The sequence below is a fragment of the Xiphias gladius genome, chromosome 9 (assembly GCF_016859285.1).
Source record: "Xiphias gladius isolate SHS-SW01 ecotype Sanya breed wild chromosome 9, ASM1685928v1, whole genome shotgun sequence".
Taxonomy (NCBI): domain Eukaryota; kingdom Metazoa; phylum Chordata; class Actinopteri; order Istiophoriformes; family Xiphiidae; genus Xiphias; species Xiphias gladius.
Genome location: NC_053408.1, coordinates 12,644,713 through 12,671,621, shown reverse-complemented (window position 1 = coordinate 12,671,621; position 26,909 = coordinate 12,644,713). Strand labels below are relative to the sequence as shown.

At 40.1% G+C, this 26,909-nt stretch overlaps 1 protein-coding gene across 2 annotated transcripts in view; it reads right to left on the bottom strand.

The window, feature by feature from the left end:
• Positions 1-4,098: 4,098 nt before the first annotated feature.
• LOC120794370 (double C2-like domain-containing protein alpha) overlaps positions 4,099-26,909 on the bottom strand; it is a 26,875-nt gene continuing 4,064 nt past the window's right edge. The window contains exons 2-11 of one of the 2 annotated variants that reach the window (XM_040135395.1): positions 21,771-22,129; positions 20,947-21,026; positions 19,196-19,270; positions 18,799-18,908; positions 16,129-16,255; positions 14,726-14,785; positions 10,121-10,320; positions 7,669-7,750; positions 7,262-7,358; positions 4,099-5,588 (exon numbers count right to left, since the gene is read on the bottom strand). In XM_040135395.1, coding sequence (XP_039991329.1) covers positions 5,452-5,588; positions 7,262-7,358; positions 7,669-7,750; positions 10,121-10,320; positions 14,726-14,785; positions 16,129-16,255; positions 18,799-18,908; positions 19,196-19,270; positions 20,947-21,026; positions 21,771-22,125 — 1,323 coding nt within the window. In that variant the 5' untranslated portion in view covers positions 22,126-22,129 and the 3' untranslated portion in view covers positions 4,099-5,451. The remainder of the gene's footprint in view (positions 5,589-7,261; positions 7,359-7,668; positions 7,751-10,120; positions 10,321-14,725; positions 14,786-16,128; positions 16,256-18,798; positions 18,909-19,195; positions 19,271-20,946; positions 21,027-21,770; positions 22,130-26,909) is intronic. The other variant, XM_040135396.1, reaches the window with a different exon arrangement.

The window sequence follows — 26,909 nt, the reverse complement described above, 5'->3', positions numbered from 1 at the left end:
GAGTCAGCTTGGCAGCGTTTGGATGCATCATGATCATCCTGTCAGTTTGCATAGGAAACAACAGCATAATGAGATATACTGAATGCTGCTCTATTAGTGCCTGCTTAGTTTGCAGAGAGAACCAGGGCTGAAAGATGATCATTATGAGAGTGAATTCATGCTGAGATTGATTGTTGTGGATTCTCTCTTTGGAAAGAGGAATTAGTTGTTTGAGACTCTAAAAGTAAAAAAAATGGATATGTACATTATTATGTTTTTTTTTTTTAATACAATGTCATGCATGTAGAAGCATGTTTTCGGCTCGAGTCTTCTGACCCAACCGTTAGCTTTGGCAGGTATATGTGGACTGAGGGGAGCTTTCTAAAGTTTGCTGTCAAGCACCGTCAAAGCTTTTTTCACAGCAGACGTTCTGACATGTCGTGGCAGGAAAAACACAAGCAGCTAAACGGAACTCAGCCACCGTGAATTTTAATATTCACACTCAGTTAAATGAGCGCTGATGGGTTTGATGGGTAAGAGAAGGCAGATTTTCATCACATTTCTTTGGATCAGCTGTTTTCAAACATAATTTACATTTGTTATTTCTCTGTGGACATAATTAATAATAATGCACTCTGTAAACAGTGAATAATTTACTTCTAAGTTCCGTATGTTTGTCTCCTTCAAAACCAGAGACAAATTAATTATTAATTATTTATTCACAGTAATGAAGTCAGTTGGTGAGGTGTTACTGACCTAATTTTTGTCACACTTGTATATCTATGTATATTTAAGGAACGGTTGTGATGTTTGTCCATAGACCATAAAAATCTATCCATCTTCGTAAAACATGCTTTCAGGATGGTGTTTGGATGCTTGCTAAGAAGGCAGAGTTTCCAAATTAGGTTTCTCTTGCAAATTTTTTCCAAGCCCATGGTAAAATTTCACACTAATAAACGTGACTATAAGGGGCCAAGGGAAATGATGGAATTCACTCAAAATCTACTTATGAACTGGGTATTAACTGAGTACTTTTACTACACAAATGTGGCTTAATTAAAATATGATCGGAGCCTCTGGCTGTTATTTGGCCCATTATTACTGTACAGCGCTACTGCCACACTTCAGCATCCTCTGTTAGCTGCAGACGTTAACTTTTCGTGGCAATCCTGGCTAGGTGGCAGTAAAGAGCGCATTACTGCCCCTGTAATGAAAACTACTCATCATCAAAGGGTGGATTCAGAGCTCCGTCCATCTGTGGCGAAATATAACTGTAATATTTCCATCTCGGCTCTTTCTGCGGTATCCACGAGGGACTTCATACTGTGGTGTCTTCGTCACTCTTTTTATACTTTATCTTCGGTAGCCTCACTTCGGCAGCCCCCCCCCCCTCACATTCACCTGTTTACTGTGCTGCCAGCTTTATTGTTATGAGATGATCAGGCAGAGATTACTCCAGCTTGAGTGTGTATTTGTGGTTTTAACAGAGATACCAGCAGTAGCTCAGCCTTTTTAGCTTTTTTCCTCCCAATGCAAACAATATCGTGGATGTTTATTAAAATCAAAAGCCTTTCAGAGCATCAGACAGCCAGCTGGTTGGTGCTGAAATACACTATTTTGTGACGTGGTGTTTTACTGGTAGCTGTCATCATCATCGTCCGTGACGTGTTTTCTCAGTCAAGGGGTAAAGCTGGGACTCGTCCCTGCAGAGCAGACAGGCTTTGGATATAAATTAATGTTTGTGGTTTCACAGAAATCTGATAAAGCACTGGATTAATTTAGATTAATCCTCCCTGAGCAAAAATAACTACTTTTATTATTTTAGGGGTTGTATCAAAGTCTGTCTGCATCACCAGAGGGAGAGTTTTTTTCTCCTGCAGCTTCATAAAATGTATAATGTACGTAAACTCTTTCAAAATTACTTCACAAAACCACAGACTCAATAGTACACAACACAGGAGATTGTGTACAACCTTTGCAATCTCTACATTTACTACCTGTGGAATTTAGAGCAGATTTTAAGTTTTTAATGATCAATTTTAAGGCTTATATATGGCCACAGTAGCTTCTGAATATCTTCATGTGAGGCTGAGTGCAACCTGGTAGTTCCTTTTTTTCTCGTTCTTAGATAAACCTCGACTCTGTAAGTGCCTGTCGGAAAGTATTACCAAATACAGCCTTTTAAATCTCCTTTAAATTCACATTATTTTCAACTTGCTTTAATCTCTTCGACTGTCCCGATGGTGGAGAAGTCATTACAAGTCATTCTGTGCAGCTGAACGTTTTCTTAAATTCTTAACGTTACCAAAGATGCCACGTATGTCAGACTCGAAATGGAGCAAATGTCTGTAAAATAATGCACAATATTTGACGGACCTCTGCAGCAATTAAAAAAAACTTATTAGAATTGAATATTTCACTCAGTGTAAACATCACACATCATAAGGAACTCAGTCCAATTATTTTATATTTATCATATATATATATATTTATATATTATTATATTATATTTTATTATATTATTGATATATTTTTTAAAGTTATTAATTTTCATAGTAGTAGTATCATAAAAGCAATGTTTTCCCTCTACTTACAGCATCTTTAGAGGACAGACATCCAGCGGTGCAGCTGATGCTTGAGCACAGGGAGGAACAAACAGTGACTAAGATGAAACAGTAGTAGCCTACTCTGATTTCACAAAGAGCTTCTTTCCCACTCAGGATACACAAGAAAATGAGAATAAATGGAGACTTTGCAGCTGCCATGAGGTTCAAGTGTTTTTCTGACCCCTCTTTTCTATCTAAAATCGAGACCGAGCCTCTGTCCTGACGCCCATGACTCTGCTTCCGAGTCAGGCACTCGGTCAGCTCGTGGTGAGCCTTGCGACATGACGATCTATCCATGCGTACGCTGGAAGCCAGTTTACCAAAGACATCCTGATGTCCTGACCCTGACCTCTGACCTCTGAAGTGGGAAGTTCACTCGATCTTGCTGAAATCAATAATACAGGATATTATTGATTTCAGATATTAACATCTTGAAGAAAAAGTTCATCCCTTATTAACAGTTTAGCTTGATCCAACAGCAGCTTTGCCGAAAACTTAAATCTAGGTGACTAAGTAAGTAACGGAAATAAATGTTTGCACAAAATAAAATCAGGTTGCACAAATTGGATTGATGAAAATCAAGATGCAAAATTCAGACTTAAGTATCTGAGACACTGGTGATCATCAACTGAGTCTGGCTGGAATCATTAAGACCCCTGTCCAGTCAGATTACATCCTGTTACTCATCATGTGATCAGAGTGTCTAATGGGCCTTAAATACAAAAGGAAGAAGTATCCTCAGTCACAAAGAAGTTTTACTTTGTCATCGTCAATTCTGGTGTCTGAACTAAGTAATCCAGTCTGGGCTTACTTGATTTGAGACCTGATTTTAATTTTTGGATCAGAATTTGACAAATTAAATTCCAGCAAACTGAATATAGTTTTTTATATTTTGGACATTTTTGCATTTTTGAATCTGACTCCCTCATGAATCCAGTTTTTGAGATTGCACCACTGACATTTTACACAAAGGGGAATTCAACCCACATTAATTCAGAAAGATTGCTTTAAATTTCAAATATTTAAATACTATAGATTCAGTGGTATTTACATTTCAATGTTGAGTATTCAGCAATGATTAAATTTCACAATTAGCTATAAGATTTTAATTATTATTAATTGATTGCTATTACTGGCTTTCATATAATCGTTTGGAGGTTACAAGCATTGAGTGAGATTTTATCTTAATCTGACCAATCGTAGGCAATCAAAGAATCATATATTTGGTGCTTTTTTGTACAAAAAGCGAGAGAGCTTTAAGATAAGACTGATGCTTTTTGTAGATTTTCTTTCACCGTTGTCTGTTTGCTCCTCGGACAGGTCTCCTGGATCACTTCTGCCAACCTTAGTCAGAGAAGAGGCTGCAGTTGCATATCCTGGAGACAAGGTGGCAGTGTTGGCTTTACTGGAGATTCAAAGAGGACCCTTTGGAACCATGGAGCAAATATAATAGAAATTCAGTGATGCACGCAATAAATCAATATGAATGTTTTATGAAAAAAAAAAAGGAAACAACCCTGCACACTTTATGTTCCAAAACACAAACATCCAAAGCAAGTGAAACACAATATATATTTACATATGAACAACACTGATATTTTCAGCATGCCTCTTTTACCACGAGACCGAGCACAAGTAAAACCTGCAATCCATAGTAAAGCAGCAGCAATGGAGAGTGTTCCCAGACGACACTGTGCTGTATACAGCATTCATATGTGATATTCAGATATTGAACAAGGGCTGATGATTTTATTTACTGTCTGTCAGAGTAAGACCATGCACAACTCTCCACTAAACAATCTGCTCTGGAACGTTTTTGTCAATCGCACCACCATCCTCTTCCCTGCAAATCAAGGAAGCAAAAGTAGGTTAACATCAACGTGTCATCAACACGAAACCGACGCAGTGATATTGGAGCTTACGCATCAAACAACTGTGAACAACATTTTAAAAAAGAACTGTTACCATTGACAAAAAACAAAAAACATAAAAACCAAAAAACAAAAACAAAAACAAAACTTCCCTTTAGTTAATCAGAGCAACACACCTCAGAAGAGTTGGGAACAACACAATGATGAATGTTTCATCCTGCAGCAGAGTCTGGCACACACTTGTCTTTTAGTTTGCTCCGTAAACACCAAACATGCAAATAACTGACACAAACCATCAATGTGGAAGAACCAATTATCTTATTAGGTTGTGCTGTCTACAGGCAATCCAGTGGCAATCAGATCAATACATACAAAACATCTGACAGTATTAAGACCACTTGGAAATCTTAGGAAGCATTAGGCAAAATATTATTGCAAGGGAGAGGTACTGTACGTGTTCTGTGAGACAGATGGTCATAATGGTGGGGTTTTAATGTCAGCAGTTGATGAAAATAACAGGCCAAATTTAATTAGAGCAAACAAACCTGACATGAGGGACGACATGAGAGTCGATGTGCAGAATAATTCCGCTTTCTCCCTCATTTTGTTCTCTTGCACGATTTCAATTTTTCTCGTTGACTGAGATCTGACCAGTTTGGAGCAGTGGAGGGGAGCATTTAGATGTAAAATCCACAAAAGAAATACATGGATCCCTATGAATATGGTTATGAAAATTCTCACACTCATAGCTTTGTGGTAGGGATGGTTTCCCAGATTTGCATCAGGTTTATTTAGATCCAAGATTATAGCATTGATCTCTGAACGTGCCGCCTTTGGGTGTGTTGTTATGAATTATGAACTCTTATGACACAAAGTAAGCAGGATATGAATCCGTCATAGTCATGCAGAAAATCCTCAGAACATGCCATGAAACGTCTCTGGTCCCCATTCCTCAGGCAGTCTCTTCAGTGTCAGCGCAGTGGAGGAGGCTCAGTTCATTCCTGCAGTGTGGATCCAGGCAACTCGTTGGTCAGCGTGTGCCAGCGCTCCACCTTCGCCCCCTTGTTCTTCAGACAGTCTATCCAGTGCTGCAGAGTCTCTCCCTGCGAGTGACACCCTAAGGACACACCCCCTGACAAGAGCAGAGACAAAAAAGTGATATCAGTCAATCTAAGCAGAGAGGAAAGTGCACGTTTAATAAGCAAACAGTGAGGAGCAAGTCAAAATGTTTCGAAATGAACAGAAAATGTATTATCAGAATGGCATGTTGGCATTAGTATGTTTTTGTCTGATATTACTTCTGATGCCAAATAGGTTGTGTATTGTAAGAAGAGTGGGCATAACTAGCTGTAGCTTCAACCTACACCTTTTGGGTCTGTAAAAAATCCTCTGAATTGTGTCATTGCTTTGTTTTGTTTTCTACTGTACTGTTTCATTATCAGCAATTGCACATTTTGTTGTCTTTTGTCCGAAACTGTTTGTATGATTATTCATAGACATTAATACATTTCCATTTCTATTTCAAAAGAAAATTCGAGGGCTGAGACAAAAAGAGTCTAATGATTAAAAAAGTGTTCTTCTTTAAAATGTACACACAATAAAAGTGACTGAGTTGCCATTTTTGAAAGTAGATCATTATTGCATGTGATCTTAATAACGTCAAACAGCTGACAGAGTTCAAAGTGGATTCGTTTCAGAGGAAAAGGTTGAAATGACAAAATAATAAGAACAAAGTTACGTCTGGTTGCTCTTCTTCTCATCACTGCCTTCCTATTGTGACTGGCTCCACAGTTTGTCCAGGTTCAGATGCTAGTTGACCTTTACTAATGATTTCATTTTTTTTTTTACTGAGTTCAATTGTAATGAAGTATTCTCTTTCAATAAAAACTTAACCTAAGAAAGTGTCCTACTAACAAATATTGTCTGTGTAGACAAAGCTTGATATAACTTATCCCTCTGTGCTGTAGGGCTCCATTGTTGTCTAAAAACCATTAAAAACACATCAGTGAGCCACACCATTGCACTAGGAGACATGTTCCTTCATCACCATGAACACGGGAGCTGTAGTTATTTTGACTCAGTTCCAAATATACACTGTCCTGCTGCTGGTGATACTCACCAGAGGACAGAATGTGTTTTTAAAACCAAAGATGAAAATAGTCCACAACTAATGTACTAATTACTCCTGTTTGACTGACTTGTGCTGAGAACTACGGTACCCAGCTGTTTTAGGAAATTGCTGAGCATTTTTAAAAAATGAAACTATATATTTGTTACCTGATTTACGTCTCCACTGGGAACAAGTGGGCTTGGGGCTATGAGCAATGAATTGGGATGGGAATACTGAAAGAACCGAGAGACAGACTAACACACTGTCGGTTTTCGGTCTTTTCTTAGGATTTGTTGAAAATAAAAAAAAATGTAAAGAAAAACCCTATAATTAACTTTTAACTAATGTAAAGCAGAAAAACTTTAGAATATACTAGAAAAAAAGTAAAAGTAGGCAAAAGGTTGCTCAAATTGTGAAATGCCCTACTCCCACTCATAGAGCAAGTATAGTACGAAGCTCGTTTTCAGCCAAAATATCAGTGACACCCTTCTGGCGACTAATCCCTGAAAGTTACACACAGCGCTGCACCCAGATGATAGCCGGTAGTAGAGAATATCTTAAAATATCCTTGGCAACATCTGCCATCAGTACAGGGTTATTAGACTGCTAATAAAGTAGCCAGCCCGCTAATCAGTGATCCCAAAATCACCGGCAGGAAATTATTAGCTGCCAGCGTGCTTGTGGTGTCAGCTCACCTATGAAGTCATTGGACTTCCCCAGGTCGTAGTCCCACACTGTGACCTCCAGCGTCTTGGTGGCTAACTCTGAGAAAGAGATTTCGTAGAAGAACTCCTGGGTGACAACCAAGAGGGAAAAGGGATGAGTGGGCAAGAGCAAAGGTCAGAAGATTACACTTACCATACATGTTGCTTTTCTTTTATACACGTCTAAAAAAACTCACTAATGAGGTAGCAGATGATAATATGCAGACTTTAATTGGCTGCCTTACAAAAAGGTTGCAGAAACTTTGTATGCAACATATTGTCTCTGACAACTATATGCAGTAAGTTTAAATGAGCTGTCTCTTTACATTCGACCATTTCAAATGTGCTTCTTGCTCCCACAGTTATACACATGCACGTACACAAACATGGATAGCTACCTCATTAAACTCTGGGTTGAGAGTCTTTTTTATGACTGCAGTTTTGTGCTTGGACTTCTTGTGAACATCTGGCTTGAGATACCTGGGACAGAGAAATGTGATACCATCATACATGAGTCTGGTCATTATAAAGTCACAGTACTGCGAAAAGAAATAGGAAAGCACTAATGATACCTGCAAATACCAGCTACACCTATTTTAAGATCAGAATAAGTTCATACTTATAAATAATCACTATGTTGACTCAGAAATGACTGTCAGTGATGGATAGATTTGGTCTGTTTGGTGTTTTCTGTCCTGTCACTCTTTTACTTCATTCATAGTGATTTCTTTACCGACAGGTGATTCAGAAAAGTAATCACTTAAAGAAGTAGGTCTTCATTTTGGGAAAGATGTTTATTTGTTTTCTTGTTGAGAGTAATTCTTTTATGTTGAACATCAAGCTACGGCCAGCAGCCGGTTAGCTTAGCTAGGCACAGACACTGGAAACAAGAGGATACAGCTAGCCTGGCTCTGTCCAAAGGAACAAAATCACAAAAAAAGTGTATCTGCTCCTGTAGCACGGATGAGAGAGTTAGATGAGAAGTTTTATATCTCTGTCGTGTCTCAAAGCTAAATATGAAGATCCAGCTAGCAGATGGTTAGCTCTTATCACAAAAACTGGGAATGGGAAAAAAAAAAATAGCCTGGCTCTGTCAAAAAAAACCAAAAAACAAAACAAATCAACAAAATCTGTCTGACCAGCAGTGCTAAAGTTCAAAATTTAGTGTAAAAATGTCACATTGTGGTTTGACAGACTGTTATTGTGCCAATCTTTTTCATGGCTATTTCAAGTCTCCAGTTTCCAGGCTCTGGGAACCCCATGTTGTATTTACACTTTTTTTTTGTAAGGATTAAATAAAGACAAGATAACGTGTTAATTAGCTTTTGAGCTGCTAGTAGGTAGACTTTGTTACCTCTAGACAGAGCCAGGCTAGCTGTTTTCCCGTTTTTACTCTTCGTGCTAAGCTACACTAACCAGTTAATGGCTGTAGCGTCATATTGAACTGACAGACAGTAGCGTCAATTTCCTCATCTAACTCTCAGCAGGAAAGCAAAGAGCCACATTTCCCAAAATGTCATAATATTCCCTTAAAGGTTATCATGTATTATTTGTGAAACGTACCCTGTGTGAGTGTGAGGACTCATCAGTAATTCCTTCACAGCACAGATTGGAAAAGCTCAGCATCCCTGTGCGAGCTGTCACAAAATTCTCAGGATTTTTTTTGTTTTAACCAGCTGGAAGGAGCGTGGCAAAATCTCTATTCACATTTGCTTTCCACCCACCACCTACAGCTCGGAGAGCGTATGTTCCCACACGCTCTCAGACACAACAAAGCATCTGAGAAAAAGCTCCTGCCAAAGGGCACAGATGCAAGCACGCATCCCAAATGAAACAAGGTGCATGATGTTTTTACTGTGGATGTGTGAGCGATGTATGCGTAGGTTCGGTGGATGTGATTAAGGAGGGAGAAAACTTGAGTTTGAGGCATGACAGGAAAGGGGAAGTGAGCTTGTGAGTGTATACTGAGGTGAGGAGAGCATGGTGTCATGCCTATTTTTATGTGTGTGTATGAGTGTGTGTGTGTGATGGGAGGTTGTTTAGTGCCTTTCTCATTCCAGAAAAACCCTCAGAGCCAGAATCAGCATTCAGGAGAACAATGAGTGAAGAAGAAGGGGGATTTTAAAAGGCTTTTGTCCAGTTTCTGTCAGGGTGCATCATTCAACCCAGGGACCTTCATGCTCCTCTCTGGCACAGACACAAACAAACACACACACACACAGTATTGCTTTTCTTTCATCAGTGAGTAATGGAACTCCAGAGACCCTCTCTGACACTAACAATAGCACCCGACTCTCTTTTTCTTAATCCTGCATCTCCTCCGTGATACAGTACGCCCATAACATTAGATCATGTCACTGCCTTTCAGTCCATTTTGAAGGCTGTCAATACACACGCACACTGTTGCCACTATCTTGATGAATGAGTGACATATTTCTCAATTGCTTCCACTCGTGTGAAAGCTGCTCTCATCTGTCACCATTACCTTATGCAGGGTTAACTCAAGCCATATATCATTCATGAGTGGCGACAAAAGGTGATTCATGGGGTCAATATGAGCCAACGGCTAGTTACGACCAAACACAGGTATAATGGTGGAGAGGGAGATTGGCGCTGGATAGGTCATGTGGAAATTGTTCTGAAATGAGAATCATCAATTGACAGTTGATCAGTCTAAGCTGTGTGTAGTGTGTACTCATGATTTTAAATGGGTCCAAATAAGTGCTAGAGTTGCTGGTTAAATTATCTTTTGTTTTTCATTAAGATACAAACATTCTTCCATTTTTAATCAAATACAGCAATGCATATAAATCCCATGGCTTTCAGTCAGTGGTTTGACGTCATCCTTACGTTTTAACGTAGGGGTCTGAGTAGCCATTGACATCCATGGCGGCCAAGTGGGCACAGCGTTTGACGCCCACACACAGCCCGCCGCGAGCCCTCTCTTTGGCCTCGCCCTTCACATCGCCATCACCAGTCGGGGGGAGGTACTGCAGGCAGAGCAGCAAACGGCCTCTCTCCTCTAGACTCCTCTGCTGCTCCGTCTCCCACTGAAGGAGAGAGGGGATATAACAGATCAGAAGGAAAAAAATAGGGAAGAGGTGCGTGAGCTGCATTTATAGCTCGTTAATTAGTGACTTAAGGTTCAGAGTTAAATGCCTAATAGATGCCTAATATACTGAAAATGACACATCAGAGTCTTGCACCACGCCCTGCTGATGAAACAGGCAACAATGTTAAAACTTCCTTAAAGCTGCTGTAATTGGTAATTTTGTATTACTTGTGGATTGAATGACTATATGTAATGTAAAAGGGGTCGCTCAAAGTGATAAACCCTCAGAGAATCATCACCCAACTCTGCTGATCCTCTCACCTCTACGGAGCTTTATAGCAATCTTCAAACATTGTTTTAGTTTAACAGACCGCAACTTTTTTGGTTTATTGTCACCATTCCCATCAGCGTGATATCCAGCTGCTCCAATATATCCAATGTACACTTTCCTGCTCAGCATCAAATGACAGACACACACGTTAGCGACCAGCTGATGAGAATTGATGGAGCCTTTAGCAGCTACAGAACCATATATTTCCCTCAGGAATTATTGGAGGGCTAAACAAAGCTAAAACACGACTTCAGATGAATGCCGATGTTATTCTGTGTCTGGTCAATGTGGAAATAAGCAACAGCTGTTTGCTTACACGCTCACCATATCAATTTAATGAGGTCATAATATGCCAATTTTGTTTTTACAAAGGCCAAAAAAATCAATTGATGTAGGTTTAGAGCTGCAGTTTAAATAAATCATTCAAATACAGATTTCCCTCTGGAAGCACAGGAAATATTAAAACAAGCCTAACTTTTAATGAACAGTGGCTTCGTTTGCCACTAGTGACAGGATGAATGCTAAAACACAGTGTAACAGTAGTAGACATCTGTATGGGCCTAACATACAACTCCAGCTGTTACCCACCATGTCTTTAAGACCCGAACAGACTGAACATAACTATTGCTGCCAAATTTGAGACCCAAAGCACCTCAGAGACTCAAGGTTTCCGCTTTATTTCAATCGTTACTGACCGTTAGCCTACCAGCTAAGCCTTTCCCGGCTACGCTCTTTTCCTCACTCCACTTGTCGATGTTTGTCTACTTACAAGATAAATTACACTCAGAAAGAGAAATTACATTAAGAAATAATTAAACCTGGACCTGGTCCAACTCTTTAGAATTAAATGGCCCACACCCCACACAAAACCTGACTCCTTATCTAAAAAGCCCTTGATTCTGGTCAGGTAGCATAATTGTTAACAGTAATACAAGTGAGGAAGAGTCATAAAGTCGGCAAAATGACTCAGTAATGTTCATTATAAAGTAATATCTATCATTTTTGGGTTGCAAACATTAGCCATCATATGCTACTGGTCATTTGGGCTGTAGCTTCAAAAACCCCTTAGTGTATTGGGTCCAGCAAGGGTGAATTTTATTGTTTATGAATCCAACTTTTTATTTCTAAGAAGAAAAATGTGTCACTTCTACTTTCAAAAGTAACGTGGTCTTGTTTTAAAGTGTACTTCGAGTTCCTCGTTGTGATGTGGCTCATCTCTCTTCTCCCTCTCATAAGCAGACTCATCTAAAGAGCACATTGACTTTCATCTAACATTTGCCACAGCTCAGAGACAGACCCAACCATCACTGTCGCTGAGAACAAAACAGGAGCGCAGACGGTCCGATGGCAAAGACCTGTCTTGGACAAACTGAAGCACCCGCCTTTAAGCCATATTAATGCACTTTGTCGCCCCTGGACTGAGTACTTTCCATGGACCACATCAAACAACGGAACAACAGAGTAGATTCAAAGTGACAGATGAAAGAAAGCGAGGAAACAGCAACAGAGGGTGAAAAAGGCGTAGACAATGTTCTCGTAGGACTGTGACTCACCCTCATGGCCAAAAGCACCAATACATGTATGTTATTTATAGGAAAGATGCACATTTGCTATTTCAGGATTTTCATCTCCGCAGGTGCATGATTTTCAGCTCTGTTATCTTTGATGTTTCACCACAGAAAAAGGAGAAGGCTTTGTTTTATTGCCTATGATGTAATTCTATTATAAAATGAGTTCCATCACTCCTGTATTTTTCTCTCCTTTCGATCTCTTCATCTCTCATTAAGTCTTATCTTCAGGCAAAAGGTGGACGCAGCCAAGGCGATCAATATGCCACGCGTCCCACACTCCCGCATGCTCATCCTTCCCTGTTTCTAACTGTGTCAACAGCTTGCCCCCTTCTTTTCCCTAATTCTCTCTTTCCCTGTCTTTCCCCTCTCTCAGTCCCTTTTTTCTTTGGGAATTATCACTACTGCCAACAGCCAGTTCCCCATCTGTCGCCAATGAGTAGGAGACTTTAAAACTCGCAATTAGTGAGGACAATTTGTACCAGGTATCTGATAATAAAACAGCTCAGACCTTCACAGATCGATAGAGAGCAACTCATTAGGGAGGGGGGAAATAAACAGGCATCAATGTGCAGTCAGCTACGCAAAGCTACACACATGCAGCGACTGATGAATGGGAATGAGATAAATTTGTTGGTGGGTTTGCAAGGCGAGAGAATAGGCAAGATTATCAGCAGGCACACTAAACAAACTTGAATATGGTGAGGAACACAGAGGCAGCTGTCTCACTCCAGTTATCTTAATGAAGTTAAAGAGCAACGCTGGTCCTTCGGTTTGGCCCCTTTGTTAATTTACCGAATATGTGATGAGAGGATTGGCTCTAAAATTATCTCTATGTCTAAAAAAACAGAGACATTAAGAGCTTGTTACAGCTCTGATATTGGATTATTAATTAGAAGAACAGAACACTGTGTTTGCAAGTTTTCACTCCTTCAATAGAAATTATGTATTCTTTATATTTTTGTAACTTGCAAAAGAAAAAATATAAAAAAAACCATTACATAAAACCATTCTTCCTCTTACAAATTAAAGGTTAAATTCATATTTAATTAAAAAAAGAAAACACCGTTGATCAATTTAATACACTCAGGGGTTTTGCTGCTACAACCTTATTTGGTCTGGTATGACAAGAGCCCTGTAGTGGCTAATGTTAGCTGCTGGGTATTCTTTTTTTCCTTTCTTTGTTCAGAAAATTATTTTTTAAAAATTCATAAAAAAAATTAATACAAAACAATAGAGGACAAAGACAAAACATATCATCTGCTTGTAAAATATAATACATTCTCAGTGCACAAATTCTCCTTCTTATCGAGTCACTTAATCTGTAATTGAGTCATTTAACTCCGATTTTCTTCAATGAAAGTGAAAAAAAATCTGGCCTATTTTCAATGTAGTTTCATCAAATACTTTGTACAAGTTACATTTTAATAATTTTTCCTTCCTTTGAAAGTAAAAATTAAAAATTAAAATACAAAATAGTTCAAATTTGCTCCACTTTGACCATCTACAACAGCAAAAGGCTACTTAAACATTAATGCGTCAGGCAGCCATTAGTTTTCATTCATTTCCACGTGATACAAAAATCAAACTCAATTATCCAGTTTAACCAGAGGTTGATTTGAAATGTATTGGACTTAATTACATCGGAACAATAAATTAATGCTGGGTTAATGGGTTACATGACTGAAGTGAGTTGGCTAAACGATTTTCATGTCACACGGAAATGAATCTAAACTATTAGATGCCTGGAACAGTAGAGAACGTACGTTAAAAAGCAAAATGGTTAGCTGTGAGGTCAGGTATACACAATTTGTACACATCATAGCTGGCAAGTCTTAGTAAAATTAAACATGAAATTCAACAAGTAGGTGATAAAATGTGATTATTTTCATCATCAATCAATCTGTTGATTGTATTCTCTGATTACTGATGAACTGTTTAGTTTATAAAATGTCAGATAATAGTGAAAAATATTATATATAATATATATAATATAATATATATATGTATTATATATATATATCTGGTGTCCAAGGTGTAATCCTCAACAAACAAAGCAAAAAAGCAAATCGCTTGACAAATGACTTCAATGGTAAATTGTTGTGGATTAATTTTGCTTATATAATCCATCAATGAACATCTTGTCTTGTCACAAGTTAGATGTAAACAGTTAAACTTGTCGTGCAAGTGATTCTTAAATGAAGAATGATGAAGGCCATAGAATGAAAATTAATGGTAACCGTGGATTACTAACATTTCTATTCTCATACTTTTAGGATAAGCTGTCATAGTCTGTGTGCTAGAGCAGAAAAATTCTAAGACACAGGAACCATTGAACCATTTGAGCCATTTAGTCACTGAGTTCCATAATGGACAGGGTGACCAAACAGCCCCAAAAACTGGACGTAGTCCTTTAAGACAGTTTGAAAGCTGGACTGTAAGAGGACAGACATACAAAGGGAGAGTCATGTTGACCAAATTAGATAGGGGAGTCATGTTTTCACCTCTCTCAGGTAGCAGGAGATTCCTCTCAGGGCTGTGCTCATTGCAGTCGGTGATGGTAGCTAGAGGCGAAGAGAGCAGAAAGGAGAGAAAGAGATAAATAATAAGGGATATGACTGACAGAAAAGCTGTACAAGCAGCTTAGAGGAGGAAAGGATGAAGAGGAAGGGGTAGACGTATTGAGTCGAGGGTGAGGCCACTTTGAAAATTACAGGTCTGACACAGCGTCTGGTTTGCAGGATGACAGAGGGGCTTTAACTTTGATCGCAGAGTGGCCACCAGGCCTCAGAGGGCCAATTTAATACCAACAGCCCTTCCCAACTCATAAAGAACAAAAAACCCAGAACCCCCCTGCCTCTTTTCACACACACATGCCCCCTGCTCTCCACCACTTTTATTTTTTAATCCATTTGTTTCTCATCTCTCTCACTTGCTCTCTCTTCCTATTGACGCTCCACTGGCCCCCCTCTCGCTCTCGCTCTTTCTCCTCACCTTTTGTTCCTCCAATCTCTCTGTGACCTTTTCCCACGTGTGACCCAGCTGACATTAAGCCTGCACAAAAAGCTATTTGTGGGGATTGGATATGATACTCTGTCCTCTGTTTACCTTTTATTTGTGATTTCGAGGAGGAAATAATCATCTCAATTATGTCAGGAGACCAATCTCACTAGCTGATATTGGCTTACATTGTGTGGCCGAAAGTATGTGGACACTGCTGTCCTTTGTGTACTTTTGCTTTGGGGCTGTTTTTCTTGGTTGGTTTGGGCCCCTTAGTGACAATTACAGTAAGTTTTAATGCTACAGCATACAATGATATTTCAGACAATAGCATGTTTCCAACTTTGTGGCAACGGTTTCCTGTTTTAACATGGCGGTGTCCCTTGTGCACAAAGTGAGGCCCATAAAGAAAGTTTTCTTTTGGTTTTCTCCATGTTTGGTGTGGAAGAACTGACCTAAACCACAAGCAAAACCTTTTGGATGAATTTAACAGCGACTGTGAGCCAGGCTTCATCGCCCTTCAATTACTGTCAGCGTGCTTTGTAGAATGTCCACATGCTTTTGTAATGTATCTGCATAGGCGGCATTTTTATATTAGACCATGACTTTTCTTAATTCAGCTGTACCACAAGACACCCTTTATAGAGAGATGAGTTGTTAAGCTTTATCAGTGGTTAATAAATCATTTACTAATGCTCCCTAGATAATTTATAAATCATAAGGAAAGAAATTTGGGGTTGCCAGGTTGTGAAAAAAAAGTCAGACTGGAAGTCTTGATATATTGAACATTATTGTAACCTCCAGTCATTTATCTGTCTCATACACATTCATTTTCTTCTTTACTTCCTTTTAGTCTTTCTTTCCTATCCTTCTTTTTATTCTTTCTGCCCCGAGCTCTTCTTCTCACAGGAGGTGGATGCTCCAGACAGATGTTAAAGTGTTTGGTCTGGTCAGGCTTCACACGGCGCAGGGCCACCCGTGACTCCCCGATGAACTCATTATGTGTCAGCTTGTCTTCATCGCACACGGAAACCCTGGAAGTGAGAGACGGTGGATGGGGGACGGGGGGTTAAAATGACAGATAGCAAGAGACAAAGATGGGGAGAGAGGGGAATGAGTAAAAATAAGTAGCAAATTCATGAGGCAGAGACAAAGTTAGAAAATTTAAAGTGGACAGACAAAGTGTGCTTTACTTACAGACAGTGGTGGTCAAACAAAATCACATTTTGTGACTCATTTAATTATTCCTAATGTTGTGGCAACATTATAATGAGGAAAGGTCCACCATCTGTATCCACACATTGTTTAAGTAATTACTATTTTCCTTCCCCTGGGAACTTAGATAGTGTGAAAGAGCATCTGCAAAGTTATGTCAATCCATATTTATGGGCCTGGAAAACTTTTACACCTGCCATAATGTCATCCAAAATGCATAAGTGGGTGGGAGAGGCTTCATATGTAAAATGTGTAAAATCAAAAGCTGCCGAGTGAAGGATGGAGTGATGTGGGCGAAAGGCAGAGATAGAAACGGACGATTTTATTTAAATCCGTGTGTCTGTGTGCGTGAAGAGTCATTTATGTGTGCATATGTGCATGTTTATAGGCCGAATTGAAGAGTCAATATGCTACAGGCTAACTGGAATCTGGTTTGATTGTTTTTTTTTTTTTGCATTTTATGTAAATGTGATTGAAAGACGTGGAATGTGAAGAAGAAAATGAAGAATGCAATCTGGCAAAGGAGTAATACAGATATGAACATGCTGCCTCTTCATCTGCTGTTTCGTTTGACTTTTAACTGACCTAATAACCAAACGAATGAAACCCCAGAGTCACCTGCTTCCCTTCAGTTTCCAGTAATAAAACATTGCATTGCAGAAATGTGAAAGTTGTAAGAGGCTAGTTGCCTGGGGACCCCAGATATGGGTAGATATCCCCAGAGGAAATTTCTAGTCTAGTTGCTTATTAGCCAAAAGGAGACCTGAACTGTTCAAAATCGAAGGGCAGCAAAATAAGAAAGAATGAACATGGAAGAGAGAAAAGGCAAAAAATAATAGGGTTGGGTGCAAAAAAGATGAGAGCAGATAAGAATAAGGAGATATGTCAGCGCTGAGAGGAGAAAGATGGTTCAATAGATTTATGAGTAAAGAACATCTGTGATCAAAAGGGCTGAAGGATGGAGTGGTGAGTGAGGTCGAAGAGTGCAGTTACACAGTATGAAATAATATTCACATTTTACTGTCACTATGGCAGCTCATATTTGCTGCATCAAAAAGATTTTATAATCTCAGTAAAGGAGGGTGATAAATCTAATCCACACACGCTACCACTTAAATGTCAATGTCAAACATGTAAAAATAAATGTCTACTGATACTGTAAGCAGCTCAAGAGTCAATTCACAGGCTTTTCTGCTCATGTGACTGATATTAGTAAAGTAAATTTACTAATATTTCCCTTTTATTAACCCTTAGAGAACTGGCTGCAATTTGTTTGCTCTCTGCAGGTTTGAAGCTGGACATGTAAAAACAATATGTAGCTGCAGTTTCTCCAGGTTGGAAAAAAATAAGAGTTCTGCATTTCTGCTCATTTTTCAAAATGTGTCATATCTTGTGGTTGCATCGATTTCTAGTCGAATTAAGCTGCTGTCGGTAGAGAAATTCGAAAACCTCTCTTTTCTGCACTGGATGTTTTGTTGTGTTGAAATTCAAGTTTCAAATGCAAGTCTGGAAGGAAACACTTTTACTTACATTATGAGGGACAGACACCAAATTATTACAGTTGATTTTTGGATGGCTGAACTATATTAAAATGTTTTGGGATTGATTAATCCTGATAAAGACTTATGTAGACGTATAAAGGTGGCCACATTCAGTCCCTGATAAAGACAGCTTGGCAGACAATTTCTAACATCAGTGCATTGATTTTAGTGGACTACTTCAAAATGTTTACATGTCTCAATAGGTCGGACTTTCTGTCTCCTGATCCTTAAATGCCTATGCTGAAAAAACACAGTGTCGTAGGACAGTAGTAGGGCCAGTTTCTCTAATTTCCCCCGAGAGATCAACAGTCGATCCTATTTAAATCCCTCTCCCACGCGTGCCATGGCAAAGTTTTAGTCACTGGCAGAGACAATTCGCAGCTTTCGTCACCTCTGGAGGGGGTCAATGAAATTAAAACACCCCGTGGTGCTTAGCCTGACCTCAATCTGTCACTGCAACTTGGAAAGAGAGAACGGCAGGGAGACAAAGAGAAAGACAAAGAGAAAGGGGTGGTTCAGAAGAAGTGAGGGGAGATCTTTTCTGATCCTAGTGGACAGGAGAGATGTGAGGACAGGGAGGAATGAAGTTGAGGTGACAGAGTAAGGATCAAAGAATCAGCGGAGATAGAAGGACAGATGGAACATAATGAAACAGAAAAAGAATAAAGGCCTAAAAACCGCAAGTAAAAGACTGTGATTGAGAAAGATGATAAGAAATCCTTTGTAAGCAGGGGTCAGCTTTGTGATGGCAAAGAAACAACAGAGAGGCAGGAAGTGAGGAATACAGAAACAGCAAGGAAATCTCTACAGCAAATATTTACCGGAGTGTTTTGCGGTACATGTCTTCCTCTGTGATTCCACAGTAGGTGAGCGTCTCATTCCACACAGGGTTCAGTGTGTTTCGAACAGTCTTGGTTTTCAGTTTATTGGCCTGCACATCACAGCAGAGAAGAGAGGAAAACAATAATGTAAGTCTAAGCCTTTTCTAATAGCTGCAAACAGCAAACAATCTCAACAGGAAACAAGCTCTTACTGGCTACAAAGTCAATTTGCTTTAGTACAGATTTACCCTGCTCACATTTTCATAATGCAACTCGAAAATTATAGCATGAATGAAGTGTGCACTCAAAATTCCTAGGCAATGGGTGTCTGAAGGTCTTCTTCCATTGTAGAAAAACAGGGACAAAACTACAGTGTGTTCTGATAATAAAATCAGACCTTGCAAGCTCCTGGCAGAAGATGCAGTTTGACGTAAGGATCAGCCAAACCATTGAAATCCATCGGTTTCAGACCCTTGTAGACACAGAGAGAGAAGATATAACATGTCTTAAGCACAGCGGTAGAGGTGAGGTGGGGGAATTTTAATTTGACAGATAGCTACAGTTTACAAGCGAGCTACATGGTGTAGAGACCTCAAAAACTTTAAAACAATGTAAAAAATTAAGGATGAAACCTGAAATCTTCTGCAACGCAGCAGCAGGATGATGGAATAAATTTACCTATAAACTCTGTACCTGAAGATCATTAAATTCCCTTTCTTAGTTAGTGAAACAACGATAGCTGTTCATCTGTTTCTTCTTCTGTCAGAATGGTCAAGTTGAAGATTGAATATCAAGAAGTACCTTCAGAGGGGGGGATATTTTTTTATGTAAAGTTTACTTGATATATCAACAGGTATAATCCCTACTTCATTTGCTGTTGTATCTAGATTTGCTGGTCGCTTTCAACCATGACCACAGCAGGCTTTATTTTGAGTTAGTGTGACTGTACCCTGGTTCAAACCTTTTATCAGCTATTAAATGAAGTCATAAGGTTGGAAGACACGAGACTAAGATTCTACAGCCATGCTAGCTTCTCTATGAGGCTCTACTTAGGGAGAGGAGTGCTTTGAGATAAATGCTAATGTCAGCATGCTAACATCTTTACAATACAGGTACAGCTGGTATAATGTTTGCCATGTTCACCATCTTAGTTTAACATGTTACCATGCTAACACTTTCTAATTAGCAATGAGCACAAAGTACAATAGTTACTGAGATATTTCATGAAAAGCCAAATATGTCAATCTCCTGGTGGCACTAAAGGAAAGGTCCAACAAGTCTTCCAACCTAAATGACCATATAGGTTGTTTGCCCCTATCTTTGGATACCACCTGCGGGATGGTACCAGCAGCAGGCGTACTGGACCCTTGTCGTCATGGTAACAATTACAAACCCGTTTTTAAGCTTATGAAGTGGTAACGGTGTGGTCAGGTTTAGAGAAGGTTTGGGTTTAAATAAACACTTTCCACAAGCTTAGAGGACCTTCGTTGTCATGCTTACAACAATAAACATGAGGTCAAGGTTGTGGAAAAGTCATGGATAAAATAAACTGCTGACTATTAGATTCACACGAGAAACAAACAGCTGTCTCCTTTGTGAAGTTCTGTGTTATGTTGATCCATCCATCCACTCCAACCTCCTCCTAGCGCAGACTTTGTCACTATATATACTACGTCTCCTGACTTTTTCTTTTGCTCCCATCATGATTATTGCAGTCACTGGAGGACCGCCTAACAAAAAAAACATAACTATCATCGTAATGAGCTAGTTGCACAGACGACCTACGAGATCATTTTTTTACAGCAGCACACTCTTGAAAAGTCAAAGGATCACCAAAGTCCTTAGGATTCATCCTCTGGGGACCGTGAATGTCTGTACAAAACGTTTATTTGTTGAGATATTTCAGTTTGGAACGAAGCGACAGGCCAACCAAACGACATCCCGGATTTGTTTTTTTGATTTACAGGCCTATATTAGAAAAATGACTGAACAGATCTTTTGTGTCATAGGTTGAATACAGGAAAACAACACAGACAACACAACACAAATTTACATGATAACTTTTTTCTTGTAGCAATAGAAAGTCAGTGCTACTGAAAACAACTAGCTGTGGTGGCTCTGGTGGAGTTTTCAGAGGACAGTATTTACCTTTGCTCTCAGGACTGTGCAGTGTAAGGAGCTGGTGGCTCTCTCATACAGTAGGTCAAACTCTAAAGTCCCCAGGGAGGCTGGAAGGCAGTTAATAAAAGTCATACACAAAAAAATGTGTGTCAGTTGCATTGTTAATTGCTTTTGTCCTGATGACTTTATTGCCTGGAACAAAGATGGAGAATGATGGCAGGGGGAAATAATACCTACAGCCCAGCATGAGAAATTGTCTAGCCGTGCCTCAATGTAGCCACTCAAACAGACACTTACAAAGCAACTTTTTATTAGTTTAAAGGAGTAGTTCAACAATGTGGGAAATATGCTTATTTTCTTTCATGCTGAGTGTGTGAGGAGATTGAAACCGGTAAACATGCGGCTACAACCAGCAGACAGTTAGCTTAGCTTAGCATAAAGACTGGAAACAGGGGGAAACAGCTTGCCCGGCTCTGTCCAAAGGTAAAAGCTTTGCCTGGCCAAGAAATAGTTTGGCACATAACCACACCTACAATTGTTTTTACACTGCGGTTTTTCTACGGATTAAACAAAAGAGACATAAAGTGCTATTAAATTTCCCAAATTGTTCTCAAAATGTCAGACTATTCCTTTAAGACCACTTTTACAGGGTTCTCCTTTGGAAACAAAACAGCTGGAAACATTTAAAAGTCAGCTGGACTTGGAGTTTTTTACAAACTCATCAAGCTTTATTATTAGCATTAGCTTATGCCAGTGAGCTACGGCTGAGAAAATTTGCTAACGGTAGTGGTCATTTGAAAAAAATCAAAGAAGCTTCAGTGAAACCAGGTCATTACTTTCAGGTGACTCACTGTTATCATCGCTGTCACAGCTGTCGATCTCGATGGAGGTGTCCATGCTGCTCATGGCTGACAGTGAGCCCCCTCCACCCGCCCCCCCTGGTAACAGCGGTGATAACAGGCCGCTGCCTCCTCCACCTCCTCCCCTTCCGACGGCCCCTCCACCTTGACCTGCGCTGCCAGGGCTGAGTGTGGTGGGAGCTGCCACCTGATTGGGCGAGAGCGGCTCAGAGAAGGAAGAAGTGGGCGAGAGGCGAGGGAAATAAGCAGAGATTTGACGAATGGGGCGGATGGGGCCCGGGCAGACGTCGATGGCCATGTGCTCCTGGATGGAGATGCCTAAACGTTTTCCTTTTCGCACAGTCATAGAGCTAGAGGGAAAGACAAGGAGGGAGGAAGAGTTAGAAAGTTAAATCACATCTCTTTTCAGAAATACAAAAATTGAAATTTTGGAATGCATTTAGCCAAAGAGACAGTGAAGACACTGATCCACAGATATGAGCTTCCTTTCCCATTTTCTCATCTGCAACACAGAGTGAAACAAGGTGAGCTTAGTAAAATGGCTTGTGATGAATAGGATCTTTTCCTGCATCTGGCCATCTCTGAGTCATCGCCACACCTAATAGGAGTTTCTCATTGCCATATAGTCAAAAACGAAGAACTTGTGATAGGGAAGCTGTGATCTCAAACTGCTCAGCACTGAAAACTCCTTCAACATAATTAGAATTCTTTTAAAAAGAAACACATTACTCATAAGATGACAAAATATAGCAGAGGCACAAATTTGCATTTCAATTGAATACATCTGAATAAACTCAAGCCTATCAGGGAGGATAAAGGATAATGGACAGTAGGGTTCTCCCCCGAATCCTACTCATCCTTGGTGAAATTGCAGTGTGTGTGAACTGCTGAGGCACGGATGTTATCTAAAGTGCTTAACAATCTTTCATAGACAGACAGGTAATTGCAGAATGAAGTCTTTACAGGGTGGATCGCTCTTCAGTGTACTTTGAAGGCGAGAACAGTCCTGGTGATTATATAAAGTTGTAATGGCAGGGAGTGCAGTTGACCACGAGGCTGATGTGTCTGCTCTCTTCCCGAAATAAATAAGAGGGGGGTGGATTACAAACATCTCACATCTTTTGTTGTCAAGAGACAGCAGGCCTTGAGGGGGCGTTCTATCCTTAGTACTGTACCTTTTTACACAGTGGTTTTTGTACAGATAGAAAGGAACGTGAATTAAGAACATAATGTGTTCCTTAGTGAGATTTAGAGCTGCTGGTAGACTGATTTTTTAACCTTTGGAAAGTGCCAGGCTAGCTGTTTCCCTCTGTTTCCACTCTGTAGCCAGCTAAGATAGGGTGACCAGACACCCCTGTTTTCTCGGGACAGTCCCTGTTTATGGTGACCTGGAGCTGTCACCAGAAACGTCCCCATTTTTAACTGTGAATTAAAAACAGACCGGAAAGAAAGACGTCTCGCGTTGCAGGTGTCAAGTGGATCCACAACATCCCCACAAATGTCTTTTCAAGCCAGGTTACCCAGGGTTACAATCAGGGGTGGGGTTACGGGACTTTGGGATCGTACTACCAGGTGACAGGATTTGTAGGCATACAATCAACTTGGATGTAGGCTACCGAGCAATCTCCAAATATAGTGTACCATTTTTAATTTAACATATTTAACATGCTATTTGTTTAGCAGGTTTTGAGGGCCCTCTGTAACTTGTAATTTACAAATTGTAGATGGGGAATATGACTTGGCCTGAAAAAAAAAAATTGGTCAGAAGATTTTTTTTATTTTTTTTTGCTTTAATCCTTGTAGGGAGAGTGGAGAGGAGGGTGAAGAGAAAGACTGTATGGGAAGAAGGCTGAGGAGATAGAGGAGGAAAATAAAGAAATTATTATAGAGCCTGCAAATTTATTATTCTAATCTATGAAATACAAAAAAGAGGCAAGCAATGGGAATCTGTTTACCAAAGTCTGTTATCTAATAGTGTACTATTTATCATTCAAAACTGAACGACGAGGAGAAGAGAGTGGGGGGGGGGAATTAAGGGATTAAAAAAGAGTGAAGCGAGGAGAGTGAGGAATTAAGTGGAAAAGTAAAGAGAAGGGAAGGAGGAAAGAGAAGGAAGACAAGTGAAGAAAAGAAGAGAGAGATTAGAGGAGAGGAAACAGTTAAGTCTTATTAGTTAAGTTAATTTTATCATAGTACAACCCTGTTTACCATGGTCAAAATACCTGAAACCAGAACTGTCCTCCTTTTTTACTGCATAGATAAAAACATTGGATATTTTAATGATATATTGACTGCTGAACTGGAAATGTCCCTGGTTTTCATTTCAGAAATCTGGTCACCTTAAACTAAGATAACTGGCTGCTGGCTGCAGCTTTATATTTAGCATACAGACATTCTCATCTAACTCTCGGCAACAGGGCGAATAAGTGTGTTTCTCAAAATGTTGAACTATTCCTTTAATGATGCTGGTCAAAACCAGTAAACAAATTAATTTCAGATCCTTCAGTCATGATGATGACTTCAACATGACCGATGGCGTCCTGGCAGATAGTAGCTCTGAAATTGTTGCCTCTGACTATTGACCGCAGAATAACAGGCAGTGGGGGTCATTTTTCATGTACGGTCCAGTCTCTTTGCTGTGAGCACAACAGCGGGTGATGCACACCACAGCACAGCCAGCTTTTCCCTGGCTGGAGATGAAACAAACTTATGAAACACACTGCAGCGTGCCAGCCTGCAAACTTCCTCGACTCATTTGACTGAAAAGACTTTGACAGTGCACTGGCTCTGGAATGGAAAATGATGGACGTCTTGCATTTTGAAAACCAGCAGCAGCCATTTTGGTGCCACTAAGGACCACAACAGCACAAATAATGACTTCTGACTCAAAGAAGAACTGGTCAGAGTTCAACACTGCTCAATTAAGTAGCGCAGAGATAACCTCAGACTCTTGCACTTTAGGACAAGATTCCGTGGTTCTTGTTAAAAGGCGAATGAATGTACAGAGAATATAAACCAGTGCTTATCACAGACACAGTATATCATTTCAGTCTGCCACAACAATAAAATAACACAGAAGGAAATAATCTTAATTGGAAGATTTCAAGAGAAGGACAAGGTGAAAACAAGTTAATGAAACTCCCTGTGATGATGATGATTATCACCAGAATTGATTGAAAAAGATAAATTAATGCGAATGAGTAGATAATGAAGACTGTCCTTATGAGTAATATATAATCCCTCAAAGCAGGCACATAAAAATATAACGATACATTCACACAAGCATGCAAGCAAACATACATACAGATACACTTCCATCAGATCATCTCTCTACACACACACTGTGCAGCAGTTGCAGACTTGTGAGCGGATGTCTGTTGATATAATGTGCGCAGTCAGTCGCCTCCCTGGCAGATGTGGCCGTAAGCTAGAGCAGCCCGAACTCTGGCAGCAGCAGCAACAGCAGCAGCAGAAGCAGCAGCACGCGTACAACCGGGAGGCCTGGTGGCTTGCAGTTCGCGGGGAAGCAGAAGCTCACGGGGAACTCGTGATTGATCGCTCTCATGCTGCCAGCTGGAATATCTCTCTCATCTTCTCTTTTCATCATAATCTTGCTGCTGACAAGTGTGGCAGTGCACACTCAAAATAATAAGGTACAGATTTCACCCTCACACTATACAGGTCTTTATGCGCTAACGCATGTTTACAGACGTGACTCTTAGCCCCACAGCACATGGTTGAACTACTTTGCATAATTCCTATACACGACAAGATAATGGCCCAACTTGTCCACAGCAGCTAATCACACAATCCTTGCGGCTGTTAGTTTTGTAAGTACGTACAGTACAGCATATCATGCATGGCCCCCTTTTACATAAATTCATGGAGGATACATAGGTTTCCAGCTTCGAGAGGGAGGAAGGGAGCTGCCAGAAGCCAGCAGTCAGGAATATCTCCGTGCCTCCCCTCCTCCTCTTTTAGGTCCTTCACTTTACATTAGAGTCATATCACAGGCATGGGGGCTCTCTACCTCAACCCCCCCCCACACCTTCTCATCTCCACTTTTCTAATCCACCCCTTATTTTCCTCTCTCATCTCTATCTCTCTCATTATCTCTCCGTCAGTCTCTCTCAGACACCATTATTCCACCTGTCGGTATGTAAGCATCTTTCTCCCCCTCTCTCTCAGCTGTTTTTTTTTTTTTTCTTCTTCTCTTGTGTCCTACATACAATAGGCCCCTGCGGCGGGCTCCTTTCACCTTTAAATAACAAGCAACTGGCTGATGGGCAGATGGTATAGTAGAGTCCTGCAAACTGTAGCCACTCATTAGAGCTTGATAGTCAGCACATCATTTATACTTAACCACAGTGACAGTGAGAACTTGTCAAGTTATTTTCAAGCTGCCAGGGATGAGTAAACTTCAATGTGCGTGTGTGTGTGTGTGTGTGTGTGTGTGTGTGTGTGTGAGAGAGAGTGAGAGAGTGTTTCTCATGTGTCTGTGTGTTGGAAGATGTGAAAAAAGTGAAGGAGCAGGTACAAGAAGATACAAAAACAGACTGCAACATGTCGCACCTGTCTGCTGCAGAACAAATGTGTCCGTCTGCCAGTCTGGTTTTTACTGCATTAGATTTATTCTCTCATGCAAAGATATAAAGAAAACACACACACATACATGAACCAAACAGAAAGACAAGAAGGAAAGAAACGAAAGGAAACATTTTTAAAGAAGAGGTGTAAAACATGAAGTGTATTTTATGCAGGGAAATGAAGGGAAAGAAATACACATAAATGACAAAATTGCCAACCTTAGCAGCAGATTCAACCTGTATACATTTCTGAATAAAAGAATAAACTGTTGACTTACCTCAGCGATAGCGCAAGTGTGAAACTCCTCATAAAAAAAGAGGGAATTCCAGTGCGGAGAGGAGAGAGACACTAACAGGTGGCGAAGAGAGGAGCAGAGAGTAGAGAGGAAGAGAGAGAGAGAGAGAGAGAGAGATGGAGACTGGGACTGAGCCAGTTCTACATGTATCATTAAAAATTAAATGCACGAATAGTTCAAGTTGAGATGAAAACGGGGAGCAGAGAGGGGAGAGAGGAGAGCAACAGTCTGGAGGAGGAAGATGGGGA